This window comes from Neoarius graeffei, chromosome 5, assembly GCF_027579695.1.
Source record: "Neoarius graeffei isolate fNeoGra1 chromosome 5, fNeoGra1.pri, whole genome shotgun sequence".
NCBI classification, from domain to species: Eukaryota; Metazoa; Chordata; class Actinopteri; order Siluriformes; family Ariidae; genus Neoarius; species Neoarius graeffei.
Window position 1 is genome coordinate 47,801,427 of NC_083573.1, and position 27,248 is coordinate 47,828,674.

Sequence of the window (27,248 nt, forward strand, 5' to 3'; positions counted from 1 at the left end):
ATATTCTTCACTAAGGATCTGTGAAGAATGGCTTAGTTTCACTGTGTCACTAAATCACAATAACAAGAGGACCAACACACACGGATTGCACTTTAGGATTTATTGAAGACAGGCATGCAAAATAACTGCAGGCGGTTTCAAAGGTTGTATCAATTTGTGCAATGTCAAAAGCAGAATACATGAATTGTAAGTGCAATAATCAGTTTAATATACCTGCGACTCTTTTATATTAGTGTCCCAAAAGGTGTGTGTGTACTACTCTAAACTAAGTTAGACTATACTCTAAACCATAAAGTGCTTTATATATGTATGATGTTCGCTCAGGGCTCATAGCATGAAGGTGAAGCCACTTCTCTCTTTAACAGAGCTTCCTGGCTGCTGTATTTTTCCTTCTCCATCACCGTCACTGTCTCTGCCTGCAATCAGAAACGTAGTATGTACATCACTTCTGTATTTCTATGACACGTTATTTTATTTTTCTGACATGGATTACATTTCTACTGACACCTGTAAACCGCATAGTATAAACATAAAACTCACAACATGTTTAAGAACAATTATTACACCAAAATGTGAGCTTTAATAGCGTATTACTATGTAATCTGATCTCATATGTGATGGAGTAATGCATACCCCTGGACGCTTAACCCTCTATGGACCTGTCATTTGTAAATGATAAAGAAAAGCGGGTGGTTTTATGAATTAAAATCATCCCATAAATCGCTTTTCACTTTTAGAAAGGTACACGGACTCTACGTTTTATCCAATCCAAACTTTTTTTCCCCTCTGACACATAAGTAAACTCTGAGGCAACATACAACAACTGCTTTCTTTTGCCACACATTTTCAACTGACAGCATGGGAAGTACATACTTCAATACCATAGAGTCAATTTGTAAAAATTATTTCTGCTTCTTTATGATGTTTAAGACAAAAAAAATGACTTACAAATTGATTAAAAACTATGCATCGTGACAACAGCAGATCAGGAAATATATATATATATATATATATATATATATACACACACACACACACACACAGTGGGGCAAAAAAGTGTTTAGTCAGTCACCAATTGTGCAAGTTCTCCCACTTAAAAAGATGAGAGAGGCCTGTAATTTTCATCATAGGTATACCTCAACTATGAGAGACAGAATGGGGGGAAAGAATCCAGGAAATCACATTGTAGGATTTTTAATGAATTAATTGGTAAATTCCTCAGTAAAATAAGTATTTGGTCACCTACAAACAAGCAAGATTTCTGGCTCTCACAGACCTGTAACAACTTCTTTAAGAGGCTCCTCTGTCCTCCACTCGTTACCTGTATTAATGGCACCTGTTTGAACTCGTTATCAGTATAAAAGACACCTGTCCACAACCTCAGTCACACTCCAAACTCCACTATGGCCAAGACCAAAGAGCTGTCAAAGGACACCAGGAACAAAATTGTAGACCTGCACCAGGCTGGGAAGACTGAATCTGCAATAGGTAAGCAGCTTGGTGTGAAGAAATCAACTGTGGGAGCAATTATTAGAAAATGGAAGACATACAAGACCACTGATAATCTCCCTCGATCTGGGGCTCCACGCAAGATCTCACCCCGTGGGGTCAAAATGATCACAAGAACTGTGAGCAAAAATCCCAGAACCACACGGGGGGACCTAGTGAATGACCTGCAGAGAGCTGGGACCAAAGTAACAAAGGCTACCATCAGTAACACACTACGCCGCCAGGGACTCAAATCCTGCAGTGCCAGACGTGTCCCCCTGCTTAAGCCAGTACATGTCCAGGCCCGTCTGAAGTTTGCTAGAGAGCATTTGGATGATCCAGAAGAGGATTGGGAGAATGTCATATGGTCAGATGAAACCAAAATAGAACTTTTTGGTAAAAACTCAACTTGTCGTGTTTGGAGGAGAAAGAATGCTGAGTTGCATCCAAAGAACACCATACCTACTGTGAAGCATGGGGGTGGAAACATCATGCTTTGGGGCTGTTTTTCTGCAAAGGGACCAGGATGACTGATCCGTGTAAAGGAAAGAATGAATGGGGCCATGTATCGTGAGATTTTGAGTGAAAACCTCCTTCCATCAGCAAAGGCATTGAAGATGAAACGTGGCTGGGTCTTTCAGCATGACAATGATCCCAAACACACCACCCGGGCAACGAAGGAGTGGCTTCGTAAGAAGCATTTCAAGGTCCTGGAGTGGCCTAGCTAGTCTCCAGATCTCAACCCCATAAATCTTTGGAGAGAGTTGAAAGTCCGTGTTGCCCAGCGACAGCCCCAAAACATCATTGCTCTAGAGGAGATCTGCATGGAGGAATGGGCCAAAATACCAGCAACAGTGTGTGAAAACCTTGTGAAGACTTACAGAAAATGTTTGACCTCTGTCATTGCCAACAAAGGGTGTATAACAAAGTATTGAGATGAACTTTTGTTATTGACCAAATACTTATTTTCCACCATAATTTGCAAATAAATTCTTTAAAAATCAGACAACGTGATTTTTTTTTTTTGGATTTTTTTTCTCATTTTGTCTCTCATAGTTGAGGTATACCTATGATGAAAATTACAGGCCTCTCTCATCTTTTTAAGTGGGAGAACTTGCACAATTGGTGACTGACTAAATACTTTTTTGCCCCACTGTGTGTGTGTGTGTGTGTGTGTGTGTGTGTGTGTGTGTGTGTGTATGAATGGCATAATCTTGGTTACAGTCAACATAACTGTGATATGTATGGTTTAATTAGTTGTCAATAAGTGTCATGGAAACAGGAAAGGTATAGCAAGATGATGTACGGTAGTTTTGTATCTTGCTACAAATGTAGCTGCATTTTTTAAAATGTAGTTAGATTGGATAATTCATTTATTCATTCTTCTTCAGTAATCACTATCCTGGCCAGACTGGTGGTGGAGTCTATTCTATGAACACTGGGCACGAGGCTGGAATACACACATCAGGTGTTAACCAGTAAAACAAACCATAGTGATGAGCTCGGAGCATCCCTTCAATGCAGGGAATTGTAAATAAATATGAAAATGCAAACAGAAATGACCCCTAACTAAGCACACTTCCATGAATTTTGAAACTTTCTCAAGCAGAACTACACAAGGTCCTGGAGTTTCTACTCTGTGTTTCAATCACACCACAGGAACCATGACCATTATATAGCAAACACAGAAGAGGCTGATATTTAAGTTGTCTGTGATACAGAACAGGCCTTATTAAAATGACGGGTATGAGAGTTAGCAGTTTTGTGAACCTTACATTCGACCTAAAAGCAAATGCTCTGTATGCAATTTTTTTTATTACGTACCCTGGAACAAGAACTGAATAAATTCTAAGGACCACTGCCCAGGAACTAAAATTAACCTCTGACAAGTTCCTGAAAAAGTTAATGGATTGCTGACCAGTTTCCTGAGATGGAAATGTGCTTTTTGCTAGTGGCTCTAAGTCCTGGTCCTGTACCTTCTACCAGGCTTGTAGTACTTGAGTCCAGGACTCAGACTTGAGGACGACTCGTGCATTAACTGCATTCGGACTTGTAAATTGGAGATGAGGACTCGGATTTTTTCTTTATTTTTTGTAACATGCCATAATAATTTGGCATAAGATATTTATATCCGCATTAACTTTTATACTAATTTTGTGCAAGAGAACGCACATTCACCTGTTCATACGTCATGTTCAGGAACAAACTAACGTTAATGGCGCTAAAATGCCTGGAGAGAAGTCCCTAGGATTGTCTGCTTTGCTTATACAGACTTCTCGTGCAGTAGGAAAAAAGGCACTGCTGTGTGTTCCGTATGTAGGAGAACTATCGAGGAGACGACGGGGACAACCTCGAACTTTAATCGTCATTTGGTAAGACTCCACCCAGAGAAGGAAGTGACATGCTATGTTCATGGCTCTGTTGATAGCAGGGTTTGCTTGCTGACTGATGAACTAGCTAGTATTAACCCCCTCTCATGTTATTTGCCCTGTTGATAGTGGGCGGGGCTTGCTGAGCGATGAACAAGCTTTTTATCTGTAACCTATTAACTAAAATGGGGCAGTGGAGCAGTAACGTTAGTCCAACACAGCAGCAGAGATGGTTTCACATAAAGGCAGCAACAGCCACCGTCTAATGGTGTGGTTGGAGTCATGTTCTCGGATTCGACTTGGATCAATAGTGGACTCGACCTGAAATTTTCTTTAATGACTTGGACTTGAACACTGGGGATTCGAGACTGGACTCGGACTCAAGGTTTAGTGAAACGACTACAACACTGCCTGCCACTGCATATTTTATTGTTCTTCGTTGTATTACTGATCCACATCCAAATAAAAAAGCCTTGACCTTGAATAGCATTAGTGTGTTAGGGCAGGGTAAACACTAAAACGTACAATGGCATTTTAGGAGCACTGTTTAAAAAGTAAAAATAGATTATTTGGTGACTAATGTCATAATACATCAAGAAAAAAAAAAGGCATTATAGATCAAGGAAAAATAATGCACCAGAATATTAAGTATTTCATTATTAGTAAACCAATACTAAAGTGTGACTTCACCAAATCCTCAACATCCTTCATTTTAACACACGAACATCACTCCAATATGTACCATTTTGTCATAGTATTATCAAAATAGTTACATTTTTCTCCAAATATTATGACTATATTCACAAATGAATGCAACTTTTCTTTCTCGTAATATCAGATACTCTTTTTTTCATGAAATATCACAACTTTATTCCCAAAATCTTCTATATATATTTTTTTGAAATAGTAGCCCCTAAACTACCATCATAAAAATGTGCAGGGTACACACACAGCAGGACCAAGTGGAGGAATCAACAACCCATGTTTTACTGTGTACTATTTTTACCCAAAAATAAGGAAATGTTGATGCACTAAAACAGCAAGTCCAAGTATTAGCTTTACCGACACTGCTCCATGCTACTGCACAGCTGTTTTATATTTCTAAGTAACATAGTACATATTTAGTCAGTTAGTTAACGGCTATAAACTATCTTCCTTAAAGTAGACAAAGGTGAGATTTCAATTTCTGAGTCTTGATTTGTAGTGTTATGCTCTGGGCAATTTGCCTTACAGTAGCCAAAATGTATGATAAATAAGTTTAATGTTCATCAATAACATGAACTTGCTAGGCTGGCTTAGCATGCGTATTCTGTAGCTATGAGTTTCTTGTTAACTGTACTTATCCTCCCATTCTTACTATATTTTAGCATATTGGATCAAAACAGGCTCAAGTCACTGACACCATTTTGTAAAATCACAAACTGTGCATAGTGACCCCGTAATAATATTTACATGGAAATACAAAGAGAGTCTATCATCAATGGTTATGAATATATGATCAGCATATAAACCTATTTAATATAAATACGCAGGTGATTATAGAAAATCATGTGCACTGATAGTCCAAATTTCTCGATCAATTTCTCAATAATCACCTCAAGCGACTCGGCAAAACGTCGGCCAATCGCTTCGTCACCGTAAGTGAGGAAGAATTACAAATTATGAAAGAAAGAAAATGCTGTTCCTAAAAGCACTAAAGATGCTATGAAGTTTGGTCTAAAACTATTCAAAGGTAAGGTGGAATTGTGATTTATTTTATCCATTTCAAAACAAAGTATTTTATGTGACTCTGCGTAGATAAGTGACACACTCCGTGCATATAACATTTGCATGCCACTTCTGAAGTTTGCAATAAAAAATTTTTTAAATACAATTTGTTTTTATTTTTTTAAATAATCACCTGTGTATTTATACTAAAACAATTATCTGGCTCAGGCTCAATAAATATCGGTGATTATTCTATCCACATTCACTGGATATGAGGAATCGCATGCTCTGATTGGCTACTCTACGACGAGGATATCAGCTCATATACCGTGAGTAGAGAAAAACAAAATGGTTGGTTCAACGAGGACGAAATAAAAACTCTACTCAAACCCAAAACCCCCTAAAATACAAAAAAGCAACACAATATGGAATAAAAGCATTTGATGGTAAGAACGTATCCATCCATCCATTATCTGTAGCCGCTTTATCCTGTCCTACAGGGTCACAGGCAAGCTGGAGCCTATCCCACCTGACTATGGGCGAAAGGCGGGGTACACCCTGGACAAGTCGCCAGGTTATCGCAGGGCTGACACATAGACACAGACAACAATTCACGCTCACATTCACACCAACGGTCAATTTAGAGTCACCGGTTAACCTACCGGTGACCTGCATGTCTTTGGACTGTGGGGGAAACCGGAGCACCCGGAGGAAACCCACACAGACACGGGGAGAACATGCAAACTCCACACAGAAAGGCCCTCGCAGGCCACTGGGCTCGAACCTAGGACCTTCTTGCTGTGAGGCGACAGTGCTAAGCACTACACCACCTGGTAAGAACGTATCTTTTTAAAATTTTTTCAAGAATTACTATTATAGCATTTTTCACAAATTGCTACTGTCATTTCGACAGTCTATTTACATTCTACGTGGAAATGATTTTGTTGGACGTTTTGTATAAAGATTTTATTTATCGAATTTACCAAAAATACAAATAAAAATGCTCTGTTTCTCAAAATCCAGTAAATGTGGATTGAATAAAACGAGGGTTACGTATATAACCGCGGTTCTATGAGTTTCGGATGACCGCCAGAGGCGGTGCTTTCAGCACATGGATATCCATCACACGAACATGCAGGTCGAGTAATAGTAACAACAAAGTCACGTGTGACCTGGGTGACGTCACCCCGTGACCCCGGCACAAAAGACCAGTGAACCCAGGAAGTGACCTCTTGGCAAATCTTCTCGTGTACACTCCGAGTGACTGCCAAGCTCTGGCGGTCATCCGAAACTCATAGAACCGCGGTTATATACATAACCCTCGTTCTATTTCGTTTCTCCTGACCGCCAGAGGCGGTGCTTTCAGCACATGGATGACTAATACCAACCAGGTCATGAGGAGTGCCTACCCGTACTCAGTGCTACTGCAACGGGCCTGGAATGACGGCCGTCGCCACAGGATTATGTGGGACGACATTAAGACGGTAAAACCTGGTGAAGGTGGGATAGCCCCTGTTTAGAGAGCGCCAGACCCCTCCTCGGCCCTGTGTGGCACAGAAACAGGGCGTCACTCCTACGGAAGCCCTCCGTACGGGACACGTACACCCTGAGGGCGCGAACTGGGCACAAAAGTTCCGACCTCTCACCATGGCCCGGCTCGAATGCCGCAAGGCTAAGGGGCTGGTTGACGAAGGCAGCAGAGAGGGTCTTCGGGAGGAAAGAGGGGTTAGGCCACAGAGTGACCCCACTGTCGCCGGAGTGCCACTGCAGGCACTCCCCACTGACTGACAGCGCGTGTAATTCCCCGACGCGCCTCGTCGATGTAATGGCCAGAAGAAAAGCAGTCTTCAGGGAGAGCCATGAAATGTCTGCCGTGAGCAGGGGCTCAAACGGTGCGTCGCAGAGAGCCTGCAGCACCAAGTGAAGATCCCATGTGGGTACCCGGCTCCGTCGGGGGGGTCTCAACCGGAGAGCACCCTTCAAGAAACGTGCCACCAAGGGGTGGGACCCCACGGTCCTTCCCCCAACTCTGGCATGCTGAGCAGAGATGGCAGCTGCATAGACCTTGATGGTGGAAGGAGTAAGACCCTTGTCAAACAGAGACTGGAGGAACAGTAGAATGGTCGGCAGGGGGCAGCATGTAGGCTCCTCCCCCCGAGTCAAGCACCAGTTGGAGAAAAGCCTCCATCTGTTGGCGTAGAGGGCATTGGTGGAGGGTGCCCGAGAGCTTGCAATGGTGTTGACCACTGCCGGCTCACAAAGACCTAGCAGGGGGTCCGGCCCTTCAGCGGCCAAACCCAGAGTTGCAGACGGGCTGGATCCGGGTGCCAGATCTGCCCTCCCAGCTGTGATAGCAGGTCCGTCCTCACAGGCAGGCACCAGGGGTCACCGTTCAGAAGTTGCAGCAACTTGGGAAACCACACTCGGCCCGGCCACTGAGGGGCGACAAGCAGCAGCCCGTGGTGGTCCATCGCCACCCTGTGTAGGGTTGTCACGATCAGCGGCAGCGGGGGGAAGACATACAGCAGTTGCCTCGGCCAAGCATGCGCCAGCGCGTCCTGGCCCAGGGAGCTGGGGCCGTGGAGGCTGAACCACAGAGGGCAGTGTGTCGACTCCTGGCAGGCAAAGAGGGCCACCTCTGCCCTGCCAAAACGTTCCCAGACTGCAAGAACCACCGCTGGGTTGAGTCTCCATTCCCCGGGATCGGGGTCCTGGCGGGACAGCAGATCCGCTGCCCTGTTGGCAGTGCCTGGCAAGTACATGGCACGCAGGCTCAAGAGATGTCGATGGGCCCACCGCAGAAGTTGGCCGGCCACTTCCAAGCACTGGAGGGACTTGGTGCCTCCCTGGTGGTTGATGTAGTACACTACCGTAGCGTTGTCCGTCCGCACCAGAACGTGTCTGCCGGCCAGGCCTGGGAGGAAGTGCTGTAGGCCGAGGAACACAGCCCGTAGCGCTGGGTGGAGGTGGAGACCGTTGAGCCACCTCTGAAGCGGACGCAAGTCCAGGAGCCCCAGCGGGACCAGAGAGGAGGCTGCCGTAAGCATGCCCAGCAGGTGCTGAAAGGTCTTCACGGCGAGTGACCTGCCCCGTCCGAAGCGGCCAAGCAGCAGGCGGATGTTGTGGATCCTGGTCTGGGAGGGGGTTGCCATCAACGACCTCGAATCCAGGTGCCTGCCCAAGAAAATAGTCTCCTGGCTGGGCACCAGCGAGCTCTTCTTGTAATTCACCCTGAGCCCCAGCTCTGCGACATGTGAGAGCACAGTCGCGATGTTGGTGTGGGCCTGAGCTGCTGACCGTGAACAGACGAGCCAGTCGTCCAGGTAAGGCAGGACACGCAAACCCTGTGCCTGAAGTGGTGCCAATGCTGCTGCCACACACCTGGTGAACACACGGGGTGCCAGCGATATCCCAAAGGGCAGAACATTGAACTCGAAAGCCTGGCCCTCGAAGGCAAACCGCAGGAACTGCCTGTGGTGTAGCGCAATGGGGACATGGAAGTAGGCGTCTTTCAGGTCGACGGTGCAAACCAGTCGCCCGCCTGGATGTGGTGTAAGACATCCACTGTACGCAGCATGCGGAATCTCATGGTCTTCAAGTGGGAGTTGAGGGACCTCAGGTCGAGGATCGGGCGGATACCGCCGTCCTTCTTCGGAACCAGAAATACCTGGAGTAGAACCCACCTTGCTGTCTCTGCCTGTCGACGGGAGAGATTGCTCCTTTCTCCAGGAGGGTGGCGATTTCCTGCCGGAGGACGAGGGACTTCCCCGGATGGCTCACGGTGGTGTGTTTGACCCCATGAAAACGCGGCGGTCGGCGGCAGAACTGGATGCGGTAACCTTGGGTGAGGGTCACCAGCACCCAGGGGTCTGGGGTCAACGCTCTCCAGCGTTGGAGCTGTTCGCTGGAAAAGCGGCCGACCGCCGGCGCGCTGATGTCAGCGCCGCCCAGGCCGCCCCCGTCGGTCACCAGGGGGGGCGACGAGGAGCAGACTGGGTGTAGGGGGCGGCGCCGCGGGTCCGGGAGGTGGTGGGGCGACGAAAGTCATCAACCCGTCTGGTCTCCTGGCGGGTGCATGGCCGAGACAGAGTCGGTGTGGGCCCCGTGAAGGACTGGGCAGCGTTGCCATGGTGGTAGACCTGGCGGAGGCCAGCGAACTGCTGTCGCGCCTGGACGACCTGGGCACTCCGGTCCAGGGCTTGTTGAGCGGCCTCGCCAAACAGCTCCCCGGGGACAACAGGGAGAGAGCGCAGCACACGCCGGTCGGGCTCGGCCAGGGGGGACTGCGCCAGCCATATCTGCCGGCGGGCGAGGGTGAGATACGACATCAGCCGGCCCAGTTCCCGCGACGAGTAGGCAAAGGCCTGGAGAGCCGCGTCGCACAGCTCCTGTGATGCCGCGCTCGTCCCCTCCAGCGTCTGGGTGAGGGCCAGCAGCAGGTGGGACATGAAATTGTCGATACGACCCATTCGTGCCGCCGTGTCGTATCCCCGCACGATGAGGTCGTCGGTCATACGGCATTGAGTGCGGGGGCATCGGGCGTCAGGCCGCAGAGCCTCGTTGGGTGAAAGGACGAGGGCAGCCACGGAGGGCTCAATGTTGGGCATCTGCTGGAGGCCGTAGGTGGGGGCGTCCTGCATTGCTGCCAGGGCCCTGCAGTCACTAGGGAAGTGGGAAAGGCGTCTGGGGTTCGCCCAACACCTCTGTAACTCCTCGATGTATGGGGCCGAGGGCGGAACAGACAACGAGGAAGGCTGTGTGGAGCCTCTGAAAAAAGCGCTCTGATGCTGGGCCACCGGGGACGTGTCCAAACCCAGACGGGCCAATGCAGCCCTCAGCGTTGGCTGGATGGATGAGCGTCCGCCTTCCGACGCTGCCACGGTGCCATGGCTGGTGGCCTGGGAGCCGGCCGGAGAGGTGGAGTCGTGACCGTCAGACCCACCGCAGTCAAAGCTCTCCGACGCCTGGATTGACAGCTCATCCAGGCCGCGTGCATCGACGGCCGGTGGCAGAAGCGGTGGTGATGGCGAACGGTCGGGCTGCCAGGCAGATGGGGTGGCTGCGGGAACACTGTTGCCCTGTGGCGGAGGCTGGAGATTCGCCAGCAGGGCCTTCATCTCCTCCAGCTCGGCGGACATCACCTCCACCTTCCGAGCCAAATCGCCCGAGCGCTTCTTTTTCGCCTTGGAAGCGGAGACGCGTGGGGGAGCCCCACGGCGCTTGCTGGGCCCCGCTGCTGCAGCCGGCACCATGTCCTGTCCCCCCGAGGCCCAGGGGATGTCAGACGGAGGATCCATCCGAGCTGGCAGAAGGGAACTTAAAAAATAGGGTGAGAACACTCCAATAATTAGTAAGTAACACAAAATAAGCAATCAGGCGGCAACGAAAAACGACCGGGCGAACACACCCGTGGTCGGGAAAAAAATGGTGCGAGGGCCTAAGCGGGAGCACCCGGACCTCGCGAACCCCGAGCCTACTGCCGCAGGTTTAAAAGACAGCCGCAACTAAACAGTCACTCACTAACGTGAGAAGACATCATACGCCGCTAAAACACACAAGACAGCTGGCCCGTGAGCAGGCCAGAGGCAAGGTTACACAAAACAAGGCGGTCGATAATATTAACAAAGATAGGCGCCGTGCGCCACAGAACTGATAAACAGCGGTGACAAAACACCGCTTTAATTTAAATGAATGAAAACCGCTTACCTGAACGAAAACAAGCCGGCCTCCAGCGGCGAGGACACCGCCTCGGAGGGCTAGTCAGCTAACTCCACCGAGCGAGAGCACTCAGCTTAACGGAGTAACAAACAATACGAATACAACACACACAAGACAGCCGGCCCATGAGCAGGCCGGAGGCAAGGCTACACAAAACAAGGCGGTCGATAATATTAACAAAGATAGGCGCCGTGCGCCACAGAACTGATAACAAACAGTGGCGAGAAACACCGCTTTAATTTAAATGAATGAAAACCGCTTACCTGAACGAAAACAAGCCGGCCTCCAGCGGCGAGGACACTGCCTCGGAGGGCTAATCAGCTAACTCCACCGAGCGAGAGCACTCAGCTTAACGGAGTAACAAATCCATACGAATATAACGACAAGAGAAAAAGAATTGGTGGACTTAACGCAGTTTCTTGGAGGATGCGTAAGCACAGCCCCAACCCTACGGGTAACGAAACTAACACGGCGCTTTGTCCAAATTCCAATCCAACTCGCAACCTGCAAACGCAAGAAGATGCATGAGGTCACTTCCTGGGTTCACCGGTCTTTTGTGCCGGGGTCACGGGGTGACGTCACCCAGGTCACACGTGACTTTGTTGTTACTATTACTCGACCTGCACATTCGTGTGATGGATATCCATGTGCTGAAAGCACCGCCTCTGGCGGTCAGGAGAAACGAAATAGAACAGTTATTCCACTCAAGCCCATTGTACATGGCTTATAGCCGACTCGGCGCTATGCGCCTCGTCTGCTAACAGCTCATTTACAACTTGATTTCATGGAATAGCTTAATTATTATACAGACAGGACATTTTTTTGATGGCATAAAAACATATTCTATTCCTTTCTAGCAGGTTTCATTCATTTGGTTCAATACCATGCAATATTGTTCACATATTGCCCATCCTATGTGTATTACATCACTATCCATATTAGAGAAAAACAAACCAATGGACATCGAAAAACTGGAAAAGAGACACGTCAGAGACGTAAAACTTCCGTGCTAGAGGGTGACTGACAATTTGTAAACAAACATGGCCACCAGGTTTGCTTCGTTAAATATGTTAGATTTTGAGAGAATTTTGAAAGAGAAAGACGCGTTGAACACCCGAAAGGAATGTGCATGTATGTATAATAATAATAATAATAATAATAATAATAATAATATTGGCTGGCTTTTTTGGTGGTATATCAGATATTCCATTCAGCTAGCATGATACTGAACTCATTCAATATCATGCTAGCTGAATGGAATATATCTGATATACCACGCAATGCCAGCCAATATTATTTAAATAATAACTGAGATGAAACCTTCAGCAAATAATTGTTAATTGCACTAATCCATCCAAAAGGAGTTACCCGTTTAAAATTCATGTTTTTGAGTACAGTACATGTTTAAAGAATATCAGGTGAAGAAATTTACTACAATCATAATAAAAATCTTATATTACACATTACAAGAGAGTCAGACTACTGAGTGACAGAAGTAGTAAGATAAACTATCAGCTAGCCTTCTGGAAGTCTTACCATTGTGGTCCCAGATGCTTGTATGTTGGCCTTGCAGGAAAAGACAATAGTTGTCGTACACACGCACACCTCCAGCACGGACAAAACCAACAGCATGACCTTTATTCCAAGTACTGAATCCTGAAGAATGTCAGGAAAAAATAGGAATGGCAAGTATAGGTCAAGTAATTCAAGAAAAAAGTTACTATTGTGTTGTATTGATTTAATCATTATTAAAATAACATTGTATAAAAATTATACAATAACAATAATAAAACACTTATTTCCATTGGGGTCCAAAGAGGTACAGTATGTTCACAGACATTAACCCTCTGGGGTCGAGAGCTTCACCGGCGAAGCTCGGCAGGTTTAGAATGAGGAGGTCATGTATTGAGATAAATATCTTTGCGAGTTTATCATCATACAGGCATGATAAACATATTGACCGAAACTTTACATTTTCCTCTGTGCCCAGTGCCAAATAATATTATAGTTTTTAAATTACCTTAATTAGATGAAACATAAAACTTGCCACCTTCCTCAGTCACACCGGCGTTGTAGTGCAGAGCACACACACATTCATAAAAGACTATTCACCTGGTAAGGGCACGATAATCACTTTCACTCTTCCAGTTTCTCTCAGGAACGCCCACCGTAAACAGGATAAAATCTGTCAGACATAGTTCAGGCTATTTGGAGGTAAAACTTGTTTCGAGATGGCACAAGGATTTCTGCGCTTCAGATGATTCAGGACAGCGATTCAATTCATGATTCATTTCACGATTCAGGACAGTGATTCAATTTCAGGACAGCAAATCAATTCATGATTCAGTTCGTGATTCAGGACAGCGATTTGGTTCAATCTTGAGGACTGCGACACTGATGATGAACAGTGCCTTTTTTTTTTTAAGCATCGACTCGATCCAGCCAAAGATCAACTTGAGTAAGTGTAAATATTTCTTCTATTTCTGATGAGCAGATCAGTTGATATGCGTGCGCCGTAGTGCATACACAAGAAAAATGACTGAGCAATTTTTTCCAGAGTTAAAAAAAAGTATTTTCCTCAAAATAGTTAATTTTGCTCTATTTTGAGTTTAGAGAGTAAAATTTGGAGTTGGAGTGGGAGCAAAATTACAGCGTAATTGTGTAACAGAGTAGGTTGTGGCTCTGAACTGAGTAAAACAGTACAAGAGTTCATTTTAAGACACTGAAAAGAGTCAAATACCAAAATAAAGTCAAATACCAAATAAATGAAGCTGTTGTAAAAAGCAGTTTTAGAACTGTGTTGGAATGTGTGAAAACACATGACCTTACCCATTGGGACTTGACCTGAAGGGATTAAGAGATGGCAGTGGGAGGGATTTTCACTCTTCTCACTAAATGAATGGAAATTTTTTACCCTTCTCATTGAATACCCCTCCCACTGCCAACCCTTTATCCCAAAACAATAGGACATAAATTTTTTGATGGCCAGTTAATTTCCCAAATCAATGGAGCAGATTGAAGTTTTTGTGCTTGATCCATTCCGAAGACTGAACAGAATCACCTCATGTAATAATAATAATACGTTCAATTTATATAGCGCCGTCCTCAAAACCCAAGGTTGCTTTACAAAAATAGGCAGAAAAAAAGAAAAAAGAAGTCCACCAAATAGAGGTCAGGATATCATTCCAGTGGTGTAGCAGCCACAGTCCCACCAAAAGGCGCACAAAAACAAGTCCCACATCTCCAGCACAGCCGCCGTGACGCCGCCAGCAACATTGCTCGAACACCACGCCATGGATCCACAAAGCAAGCACAGAAGCACCGCCACGTAGAGCGCTGGTATGTCCCAAACCGCCTGCACAGCTGCTGCGACGCCACCGAGCAACATCGCTCGGAACATCACGCCAAGCATTAAAGCACAGAGAGCTGGACAACCACGATGTTAAAATGAGCAACGTGGACAAAATGAAATACTATCATAAGATCTGGGACCCTCTACTGTCCTACATAAAAGGAAAAGACTGACTCCTGTACTGCAAGACCTGAATGCCTCCCATGCTCTGTATTGACATACTCTACATTAATGACTGTGATAAATGTTTGTCAATATGTGCTATGTTCTGTTTATAAGAAAAATAAAAAATATATATTAAAATGAGCAACGAGCTCACTGCAGTCCATAACTGGGAGCACAGGCATCACCCACAGCGAACCAAGGCCTGGAGGGAACCGACGCCCAAAACTGGGTCCGGAGCTACACCACAACCGGCGGACAAAAACACTCAAACAAACATCAAACGCAGAAAAAAGAAAAAAAATTAAAATAAAAAAGGAGAGAAAATAAAATAAAAAAGCTCCGGTGAGAAGTGGCAGCCAGAATGCGCACGACGTACTCTCAACCGGAAACCAAAACAGTTCGACAGAATGGGTAAGGTCATGGTTTTTTTCACACATTCCAACACAGTTCTAAAACTGCTTTGTACAACAATCTTCATTTATCTGTTTTTTAAAGTGCAATCATGACATACATACATACTACAGAGATATTATTGTAGCTGAACTTGTGCTGAATACAAAAAAGTCATATGACTTTGAAAATACTGCTTAGATTTGTTGAAACTGAGAACAAAATCAGAGCATGCCAAAATCATTAGTGCCAGAAAATACCTTCAGACCCCAGAGGGTAAAACCAGAACAAATTTAGCAAAATCCCTACTTAGCACCAGTTAAAACATTTTTGTAAAGAAAAAAAATGCAGACGCCAGCGATAACACTTACCTTCAGCCAGTAACCTTTACTGATGCAGTCATAGTAGTTGTACCAGTAATCGTCATCCTGCTTAATACACTCATTCAGTTTAAGTTGGATGGTAAGTGCGAAGCAGAAGTAGCAGATCCCAGACACTGCCAGCAGAGCACTGATGATGTTCATGGCGATTGTACTTTTAATCTAACCAAAGAGAATATAAACTAGATAGACTGTATCCCATCATAGTGTAAAATCTTTCATTCAGAACTGAACAAAACATTCTGGAGTGATATATGAATTTCAAATACACACTTGTATATGTACACAACAATGAAATGGTGCAAAAGACAAACATCTGTAGAAGAAATTTGAAGCACTGCAATGGTGTTTGTTGAAATCCATCATATGGATTACTTACAAGTGGAAGATGGGTTCCCTTGTGTGCACCCAAGGTTACAGCTCCAGAGAAGATAAACTAGAAAATATTCATAATGAGGTTTGTTTGGTTGTTTTTTTAAACTTGTAAATAGTTTTAAATGTTCACTACCTGCCTATGGTCACTAAAGTAACAATATTGGGGATTGTAGACCTCTCTGGTTTAAAAAAAAAGTGTTATTGCAAAACACACTTCAAAAGGTCTTGTAAGTGTAGCAAGTTAAAAAGAAGGAGAAAAAAAAAGTAGCACAAGTGGCATAATAGTAGCTGGATGGCCAGGATTACAATAAGTCAGGGCTTTTCAAAGTGTGGGGCGCGCCCCCCCTGGGGGGCGCCAGAGTTCTTCAGGGGGGGCGCAACGTGAGGAAACAAACCAGAATAAGTTACTATTGCGGACATTTAGCGAACTTCAGCTAGCCTTTACCAGAGACAAAATGGATCGATTTTTAGTACCTAAAGCTACAGTGAGTGAGGAGACAGAGTCTGGGCCAAGCAAAAAAACAGAGCCTCCAGGATGTTGTGATTTGCAACTTCAACGCAAATTCAACCAATCCCCGCAAATTCAGGGCGGTGTTGCAATTATATCCAATCACCGCAACCTTCCCGCAAATTTGACCAATCGTTGGCGTCGTCTTGAGGTGACGTCGACAAACTACCTTCCGCCTTACTTCCGTGTATACGTTCAAGAGAAGCAGCATGCGCGCAGTGTTGCCAGATTGGGCGGTTTCAAGTGCATTTTGGCGGGTTTTGAACATATTTTGGGCTGGAAAACGTCAGCAGTATCTGGCAACATTGCATGATGTGCGAGTCAGTGTTTATGTAGGCTTAAATTCTGTTACTGAAAGTGTGTTATGTTTACAGTGAAGGACTGTGTGCACTTTACATTATTTTTTTACTTAATACAAGAAATTCATGGATGCCAACATTTTTGCCAAAATGGTATTTTATTTTCCATTGTTTAGGCAGCTTCAGCATCATACTGTGAGATTCTGTTCAAATTGTTTTTTTTTCTTCTATGAAGCCTGAGCCATTTATTTTATTAGTTTATAATTATTGTTTAATTTAGTCTTCAGGAGAGACTGCCTGCACACAGTACTAGTATTAATAGTTTTTTTTTTCTTACATGAAAGCTGAGGCATTTATATTATATTTTAAGGTAACTTCATGTTGTGCTGTGAGGTTCTCTGCACTTTAACTTTTGAACCAGCAGGAGCATTTGGATAAGTAAAGCCTATTTTTCTGCATTTTTGTAGTCCTGGTCATCTTTTATATTGGTAAAGTTGTTTATAGGACCATTTCTCAGTGTCTTTGTTTTTTTTAATCAATAGTTTTTCAGTAATAACTTAATATTTAACATATCACTCAATTTTAATCACAAAAAGAGAAAATCGCAACAATTTCTCGCAACTTTCACTTCCTCCCGCAATGTAATCGCAACAAAAACCTAAAAAACACCGCAACTTTCATCACAATTTTCTGGAAACCCCCCCGCAACATCAGACATTTTAGCCCGCAGCAATCACAAAAAAGGCCCGCGGAATCCTGGGGGGACTGAAAAAAGAAGGAAGTATGACCACGATTATTTAAAGTTTGGATTTTCATGGACTGGATCTGAAGATGCTCCACTGCCACAGTGTGTTGTCTGCCAAGAGGTGCTAGCTAATGATGCTATGAGATGTTTAAAATGTGTAAAACAAGATGTTTTAAAAAGCACAGATGTTTAAAATGTGAAAGAAAAAAACGAATGGAACATTAAGTATAGCAACAACAAAAATTGTAGGGGGGGGGGGGGGGGGGGGGGGGGCGCTGTTGTTTATTTGCTCTCCGAAGGGGGGGCTGACTCTCCCACACTTTGAAAACCCCTGCAATAAGTCATTGATAAAAATTTGCATTTTGTTTAAATTAAACCTGTGTCAATGCAAATAGAAGAAGAAACCTTTATTTGTCACATGCACACTTCAAGCACAGTGAAATTCATCCTCTGCATTTAACCCATCTGAAGCAGTGAACACACACACACACACACTCACACCCAGAGCAGTGGGCAGCCACACTAGAGCGCCCGGGGAGCAGTCAGGGGTTAGGTACCTTGCTCAAGGGCACTTCAGCCCAAGACCGCCCCACGTTAACCTAACTGCATGTCTTTGGACTGTGGGGGAAACCGGAGCACCCGGAGGAAACCCACGTAGACACGGGGAGAACATGCAAACTCCACACAGAAAGGCCCTCGCCGGCCGCTGGGCTCAAACCCAGAACCTTCATGCTGTGAGGTGACCGTGCTAACCACTACACCACCGTGCCGCCCTTACACCAAATAATGAATGAATTGACTCCTAATGTTTCATTTAGACCTACATGTTACAGAATAATATAAAATGTTTTATCAGCTTTTTTTTTTTTAATTCTCGACATGCTTTCAGCAGTTGTGTGAAAGGATGTTGACGGAGGTGAAGCTGTTAATACTCACTGACAGTCCAAGGCTCAGAGGGATTTCACCATACAGAGTTTGTGTGAACCAAGTAACCGCTCCCAAAGGCATCATTATGATCCCAATCAAGATCTGCACAATCTATGAAAGACCAAAACCCGAAACCAATCAACTCACAATTATACAGAGGGGATTAAAAAAATACTCTTAGGTGATTTTTACTGTATCACCTAATTTCTACCTGCCACATTTGTAACACACATTGCCATACCTTTTTTGGTAAACTTCAAGAAATGGATTCAAGTTTAAAGGAACAGTCCACCGTACTTCCATAATGAAATATGCTCTTATCTGAATTGAGACAAGCTGCTCCGTACCTCTCCGAGCTTTGCGCGACCTCCCAGTCAGTCAGACGCAGTCAGACGCGCTGTCACTCCTGTTAGCAATGTAGCTAGGCTCAGTATGGCCAATGGTACTTTTTGGGGCTGTAGTTAGATGCGACCAAACTCTTCCACGTTTTTCCTGTTTACATAGGTTTATATGACCAGTGATATGAAACAAGTTCAGTTACACAAATTGAAACGTAGCGATTTTCTATGCTATGGAAAGTCCGCACTATAATGACAGGCGTACTAACACCTTCTGCGCGCTTCGGCAGCGCATTGATATCTGAGCTCCGTATCAATGCGCTGTCGAAGTGCGCAGAAGGTGTTAGTACGCCTGTCATTATAGCGCGGACTTTCCATAGCATAGAAAATCGCTACGTTTCAATTTGTGTAACTGAACTTGTTTCATATCACTGGTCATATAAACCTATGTAAACAGGAAAAACGCGGAAGAGTTTGGTCGCATCTAACTACAGCCCCAAAAAATACCATTGGCCATGCTGAGCCTAGCTACATTGCTAACAGGAGTGACAGCGCGTCTGACTGCGTCTGACTGACTGGGAGGTCGCGCAAAGCTCGGACAGGTACGGAGCAGCTCGTCTCAATTCAGATAAGAGCATATTTCATTATGGAAGTACGGTGGACTGTTCCTTTAATACTCTAGAATTAGAAAATAAGTAAGAAACTAGAAATAACTGAACTGAGAAATGTGGAAATCTAGATCGCTCCAATTACTTACTTGCAGTATTCAACATGTCTCAACATGGTACATTTTACACGGTTAGTCAAAATTACGTTAACACTAATGGATTATTTTTCTCATAGTGTGCCTTGACAGCTGCTGGCGTAATTGGGCCCTACTTTTCCGACAACCCAACAGTGATGCCAGACGTCTACTGACAGATAGTGCAGCAGCACGCCATTGATGAACTTCCACTACAGATCCGATTGGTTTCTACCATTTAGGTGTTAACATAATTTTGACTAACCCTGTATATCAACAAATCTACGCTTAACCAAACAAGTGCATTAGAATCAGAGTTATTTTTTTTTCTTATTCCATTTCCAAGAGCAGGTAAACTGTATTGTAAAAACCCACCCGTTTAAAACCTTTTGACTGGATGTGCATGTTTGATTACATACACCCTTAAGATTTTTTTCCCGTCAGTAACAATTTTAAGCCAACTTGCTACGGTGTATAGAAAGCAGAGTCTGTTGTTATTTTGTGACTTGCTATAAAGGGACTGTTTCAGTGAGTGGGATGGCTATTCTTACCCCTAGTGCTACAGGCTCTCCCTTCAGGAACATCCTGGTCATGTATGGTACGTCAGGAACTTTAGTCTTGTCTTTGTTGTCACTGGGAATCTGGGCAGGCTCTGGAGTCACCATAGGGATGATCTGGGTCACCACCCTGACTCCATGAGCATCTGTGGTCACTGAGGAGGCCATTTCTCAAGAATATGGGTCTCAATCAAGCAGCATCTGTAAAGGATGGATGTTCATAAAGTATGCTTCCAGTCTCTACTGACTGACTGAGTGTTATTAGATTTTGACAGATATGTACATATAACAAACTGATTCTATTAGACAGGCTAGATTTTATTTATGTTTTATCTACACTCACTGAACACTTTGTTAGGAACACTTGTACACCAACTCATTCATGCAATTATCAAATCAGCCAATTGTGTGGCAGCAGTGCAAGGCATAAAATCATGCAGATACGGGACACCAGCTTCAGGTAATGTTCACATCGACCATCAGAATGGGGGAAAAATGTAATCTCCGTGATTTTGACCGTGGCATAATTGTTGGTGCCAGATGGGCTGGTCTGAGTATTTCTATAACTGCTGATCTCATGGGATTTTCACACACAAGTCTCTAAAAGTTTACGATGCAATAAAGAAAAACATCCAGTGAGCAGCAGTTCTGTGGATTGAAACGTCTTGTTGATGACAGAGGTCAATGGAGAACGGTCATAATGATTTGAGCCAACAGAAAGGCTAAAGTAACTCTGTCCAACTGTGGTGAGCAGAAAAGCATCTCCGAATGCACATGTTGAACCACGAGGCAAATGGGCTACAATGGCAGAAGACTATGTCGGGTTCCACTCCTGTCAGCTGAAGACAGAAAACTGAGGCTGCAGTGAGCACAGGCTCACCAAGACTGGACAGTTGAAGACTGGAAAAATATAGCCTTGTCCGATGAATCTCAATTTCTGCTGAGACACACAGATGGTAGGGTCAGAATTTGGCCCCAGCAGCATGAACCCACGGACCCAACCAGCCTTTTGTCAACAGTCCAGGCTGGTGGAGGTGGTGTAATGGTGTGGGGAATTATTCGTCACACACTTTGGGTCTGTTAATAGCAATCAATCATCACTTGAATGCCACAGATTATTTGAGTATTGTTGCAAATCATGTGCATCCCTTCATGGCCACAGTTTACCGTCTTCTAATGGCTACTTCCAGCATGATAATGCACCATGTCACAAAGCAAAAGTCGTCTCAAACTGGGTTCATGAACATGACAATGAGTTCAGTGATCTTCAGTGGCCTTCTCAGTCACCGGATCTGAATCCAATAGAACAACTTTGGGATGTGGTAGAACAGGAGATTCACAGCATGAATGGCTTGTGGAAGCATGTGCTCTTTTGGGCAAGGAGGGAGGGTGGGGATAGTCAGGAAATGGGAATAGGGTCACGGGTATTGTTGTTATTTTGTTTACCTTTTCTATTATTTTTGTGTGTTGTTGTGTCAAGTTGTTGCCTTTGTGTCTGCCATGTTATGTTTACTTACCCTTCCTAGTGTAGTATTTTGCTTGGGTCTACCTGCCCTACCTATTGTTTTTGTGTCTACCTGTTGCAGGAACTACGGATGGAAATTAGCTAAAAGTTATACTCTAGTGCAATACATCTTTTCTCATATATTTGAGTTCAATGTCTGTTGTACATGGTCCCTGAAAAATAAACAAATGAAAAGTCGTGCAGAGCACAATACTTGCGAAAATCACAAAGAAACAGAAGTTATGGAAGTTAAGGTGTTTTTACAAGATTTGACATTGACCCACCAAAAACTAATGATGTCTTTGTGTGACCCTAGTGAGTTGTCCTGTGCATTTTGGTCAAGAAATGACGATGCTAGAGCACCAACAAACAAACGGACAGATCAACATACTTGGGTCATTCCACGTCAATTCAACTGGGGCCCGCGCACTTAGGTCTCAAAAAATTCAATATCGAGAGTAACCACAGGTGCCCCTAAAATCACTGACTCATTGAAATTGAAAAGGATACCGCCACCCCCTGCACAGGCACTCTCAGGTGATCATGTCAGAGCAAAATTGGCCTTTGGTTATTTACTCTTTACAATAAGGTTATAGAAAACATATTGCTCTCAATGGTGCATTTTGCCCATGTTCAGGGTGGAAAATAAAAAAGAAAGAGTCGTGTTTTTAAAAAGAAGGGATCATGGAGAATAAAGAAAAAAATATTTTAAAAATCTGCGCACATTCCCACAAGGTGTTACGGTGCTCTGAAAATGACATCCAAAATGATTTGTCAGACTTGTGAGGTCTTCCGTTCAAACACTGATAGAGTTTCCTTTCTGTTTATTGCTTTTTTTGAGTGTTTCTACTTCTCATCTCATCTCATTATCTCTAGCCGCTTTATCCTTCTACAGGGTCGCAGGCAAGCTGGAGCCTATCCCAGCTGACTATGGGCGAAAGGCGGGGTACACCCTGGACAAGTCGCCAGGTCATCACAGGGCTGACACATAGACACAGACAACCATTCACACTCACATTCACACCTACAGTCAATTTAGAGTCACCAGTTAACCTAACCTGCATGTCTTTGGGGGAAACCGGAGCACCCGGAGAAAACCCACGCGGACACGGGGAGAACATGCAAACTCCGCACAGAAAGGCCCTTGCCAGCCCCGGGGCTCGAACCCAGGACCTTCTTGCTGTGAGGCAACAGCGCTAACCACTACACCACTGTGCCGCCCGTTTCTACTTCTCAATAAGGGAAAAAAATCAAGAGCCTATGTTGGGTAAAAATATGTCTTCTGAAGGCCTAAACAGAGCACAGCCAAAAACTCCAATAAAATTTGGATCATCTTTGAGGGAGTGCTATGACCATGCAGGATCATCCAGAACCAAAATGACAGTTTTGCTACATACTATTCCTATTTATGTACCAGCATGCAAAATTTGAGCCTCCTACATGGTTTAGTTCTTGAGCTATGGGCTTGTGAACTTTGACAAAAAAAAAAAGAGTCTGAATAAAATTGACACCCCCCTCCCCTAGTAAAACTGGCTGTAACATGGAAAGTATACATCTTACATTCAAATAAATTTACAGTGTTTCTCCTAGGTAACATGGGTACATCTGGTGATTTTTTCAGAATTTTTTGAGACCTAAGTGCGCGGGCCCTGGTTGAATTGACGTGGAATGACCCACTTGCAAAAATCTCCGATTTTTGCAAGTAACAAAATACAAATGAAAGTGCACCTGAAAAATCTGCAGGAATTCTCTGATGCAATCAGAATCTCAAAGTAATGTTTCCAACATCTTATGGGATCCATGCTACAAAGAGCTGAGACTGTTTTGAGAGTAAAAGGAGGCTCTACCCATCCATCCATCCATCGGGCAAGCTGGAGCCTATCCCAGCTGACTATGGGCGCGAGGCGGGATACACCCTGGACAAGTCACCGGGTCATTGCAGGGCTGACACAGAGACAATCATTCTCACTCAGTCAATTTAGAGCCACCAGTTAGCCTAACCTGCATGTCTTTGGACTGTGGGGGAAACCGGAGCACCTGGAGGAAACCCACGCAGACATGGGTAGAACATGCAAACTCCGCACAGAAAGACCCTCGCCGGCCGCTGGGCTCGAACCCAGGACCTTCCTGCTGTGACGCGACAGTGCTAACCACTACACCTTCATGCCCTACCCAGTATTAGTATAATGTTCCTGATGAAGTGTTCAGTGAGTGTATGTGTCTTAATTGAGGAGTAGAATCTTATTTACACTGCTCAACCATAACATTAAAACCACTAAAGCCAGTATCTCACTGGGCTGCGACTAGTTGAAGACACAACGATTGCGATAAAGCAGCTAGAGATAATGAGATGAGATTATATGGCACGGATTGCACATACAAATGTGAAAAGTAGAGAATTTACGCAGCATATACAGCCTGGGAAATCCCATGCTGCTTTGCACAATCGTTCCGATCTGAAAAGACAGCATGGAAACTATGGTCTAAAGGCTCGCCTGAGTTAGGGAGCCAATCAGAGAGTGGGGAGGGGTGGAAAGACGGTGACGCGTACTACTCGACAAACGGAAGCTTGTAGTTTATTTGGGACTGTTTACGGATCACATTTAAAATGGCGGCAAGCGATACGAACCAAACTTCCGATCAAGCTTTAGACAGTGTTCTGAATAGTTTAGAGCGAAAGTTTGTTTTAAAAAAAGAACAGCATGGCGGCGTCGTGGCTCAGGTGGTTAAGGCGCCATACCATGAATGCGGGCGACCCGGGTTCGATTCCGGCCCGAGGTCATTTCCCGATCCCTTCCCGTCTCTCTCTCCCGCTCATTTCCTGTCTCTACACTGTCCTATCCAATAAAGGTGCAAAAAGCCCAAAAAAATATCTTTAAAAAAAAAAAAAAAGAACAGCATTTGGCGTTTCAGTCTTTCTTCGCCTCTTCGTCGCTCTAACTACGTCACCGGGTACAACTGCCATGATTGGCCATGGGCTACGTATACGCCAAATGATAGACATTCGCAATGTCCAATAAATGGCCGTTGACAATCGTAAACCACACCTCCTCTACAAGAAATTCAATAGGCGGATTCCAGACCATATTTCACTTGTGATATGGTCTGGTGTTAACCAGACTACAGCATATAGGCGCTTACACAGAAACTGTGTGTGTGTGAGAGAGAGAGAATATTAGCCTACAGAATGCCAAACTTACATCTCATCTCATCTCATTATCTGTAGCCGCTTTATCCTGTTCTACAGGGTCGCAGACAAGCTGGAGCCTATCCCAGCTGACTACGGGCGAAAGGCGGGGTACACCCTGGACAAGTCGCCAGGTCATCACAGGGCTGACACATAGACACAGACAACCATTCACACTCACATTCACACCTACGGTCAATTTAGGCCAAGTTTACATTAGACCGTATCTGTCTCGTTTTCTTCGCGGATGCACTGTCCGTTTACATTAAACCACCTGGAAACGCCGGGAAACGGGAATCCGCCAGCGTCCACGTATTCAATCCAGATCGTGTCTGGTCCGGTGCTGTGTAAACATTGAGAATACGTGGATACGCTGTGCTGAGCTCTAGCTGGCGTCGTCATTGGACAACGTCATTGTGACATCCACCTTCCTGATTCGCTGGCGTTGGTCATGTGACGCGACTGCTGAAAAACGGCGCGGACTTCCGCCTTGTATCACCTTTCATTAAAGAGTATGAAAATACTGCAAATACTGATGCAAATACTGCCCATTGTGTAGTTATGATTGTCTTTAGGCTTGCCATCCTTCCACTTGCAACTGGTAAGTGACTTGCGCACAACGGCTCAGTCCCGAATCACTGCTCGTGCACTACACTCGCGCGCTCTGTGAGCTGCGCAGGGCCGGAGTGCGCACCCTCCAGAGGGCACTCGCTGTTCAGGGCAGAGTGATTTGGAGCGCAGCCGCTGAGGAGGAAGCGATGAGCCGCACTGACACATTTCAACTTACGTGCCGAATTAGTCATGTGATTCGCGTATCCGTGTATTGGCGTTGCTGTGTGCACGTGAATCGTGTATTGGCGTTGCTGTGTGCACGCTAATCGTTTTTAAAAACGTTAATCTGATGATCCGCTGATACGGTCTAATGTAAACCCCACCTTAGAGTCACCAGTTAGCCTAACCTGCATGTCTTTGGACTGTGGGGGAAACCGGAGCACCCGGAGGAAACTCACGCAGACATGGGTAGAACATGCAAACTCCGCACAGAAAGACCCTCGCCGGCCGCTGGGCTCGAACCCAGGACCTTCTTACTGTGACGCGACAGTGCTAACCACTACACCTCCATGCCCTACACAGTATTAGTATAATGTTCCTGATGAAGTGTTCAGTGAGTGTATGTGTCTTAACTGAGGAGTAGAATCTTATTTACACTGCTCAACCATAACATTAAAACCACTAAAGCCAGTATCTTACTGGGCTGCGACTAGTTGGAGACACAACGATTGCGATAAAGCAGCTAGAGATAATGAGATGAGAGAGAGAGAGAGAGAATATTAGCCTACAGCATGCCAAATTTACATCGATTCTTTTAAATATTCTTTCCCTCACACTATGTGAGCATGGTGCTGCAGCTAAACCCAGCTGAGTGAGTTGTGTTCAGGTCAGTAGCTGTAGTTAGTGTAAGTGCTGAAGACAAAAAGGAAAAACAAACAAAAATCTGAAGAAAGTTAGGCCCGAAAATAATACCAAACCGCTACACCTACACTACACACCTACACTACTACCCGTGTGCGCTTTTAGACGCCGTTTTTTGACCCCCAAACTGCGTTTTTGCTGAAATGATCAGGCCTTAATCCGCCCATCTCACACTTACATAACAAAAACATGATGTTTGTCTCTGACGAGCGCGTGAAGGCACAGCACACAGGTCTCCCTGAAAAGCAGCGTCCCGGGTTCGGTATGTTTATAAACGCCTTATCTTATCTTGATTAGACCGCTGATAACTAGTAAAAAACCGATCATATCGAGTAAATAAAAACCCGAAGGTAGGTGTTTTCAACATACCAAATTGTGATGATGTTCAGAAACGATGAGCGAGATGTGAATGTGGTTTCCGGAAGCTGTGATCATCTGTGTTTCGGTTTCATTTCATCAGGGTTGCCATGACTTGCTTTCCAAGCTAGAGTACATATTTTAAACTCGTCAGATTTACACAAAACAATCTCGAATTATAGTAGCTAAACGAAATTCGTTCAACTTGAAATTTTTATTTTATTTCATCTTTTTTTTTTTTTATTTCGTTATTGACCGGGATATACCTCAATCTGGCAACCATGCCTGGATCATGGTGGTGTTGGATACTTACCCTCATCATCTCTAGCAGGCGGTACGGTGGTGTAGTGGTTAGCGCAGTCGCCTCACAGCAAGAAGGTCCGGGTTCGAGCCGCGTGGGTTTCCTCCGGGTGCTCCGGTTTCCCCCACAGTCCAAAGACATGCAGGTTAGGTTAACTGGTGACTCTAAATTGACCGTAGGTGTGAATGTGAGTGTGAATGGTTGTTTGTGTCTATGTGTCAGCCCTGTGATGACCTGGCGACTTGTCCAGGGTGTACCCCGCCTTTCGCCCGTAGTCAGCTGGGATAGGCTCCAGCTTGCCCGCGACCCTGTAGAACAGGATAAAGCGGCTAGAGATGATGAGAACATCTTATAAATTTTTGCCAG

The 27,248-nt window shown here is 45.0% G+C and overlaps 1 protein-coding gene across 1 annotated transcript; it reads right to left on the reverse strand.

Moving 5' to 3' along the window:
• Nucleotides 1-85: 85 nt before the first annotated feature.
• On the reverse strand, nucleotides 86-26,695 carry si:dkey-7j14.6 (uncharacterized protein LOC556585 homolog). Its single transcript, XM_060921852.1, has 7 exons — nucleotides 26,594-26,695; nucleotides 20,055-20,261; nucleotides 18,433-18,534; nucleotides 15,949-16,005; nucleotides 15,561-15,731; nucleotides 12,819-12,938; nucleotides 86-416 (listed from the first exon to the last, which is right to left on the reverse strand). Exons 2-7 carry the CDS (start codon nucleotides 20,226-20,228, stop codon nucleotides 321-323), a joined length of 720 nt encoding a protein of 239 aa, XP_060777835.1. The 5' UTR covers nucleotides 20,229-20,261; nucleotides 26,594-26,695; the 3' UTR covers nucleotides 86-320.
• Nucleotides 26,696-27,248: the final 553 nt, after the last annotated feature.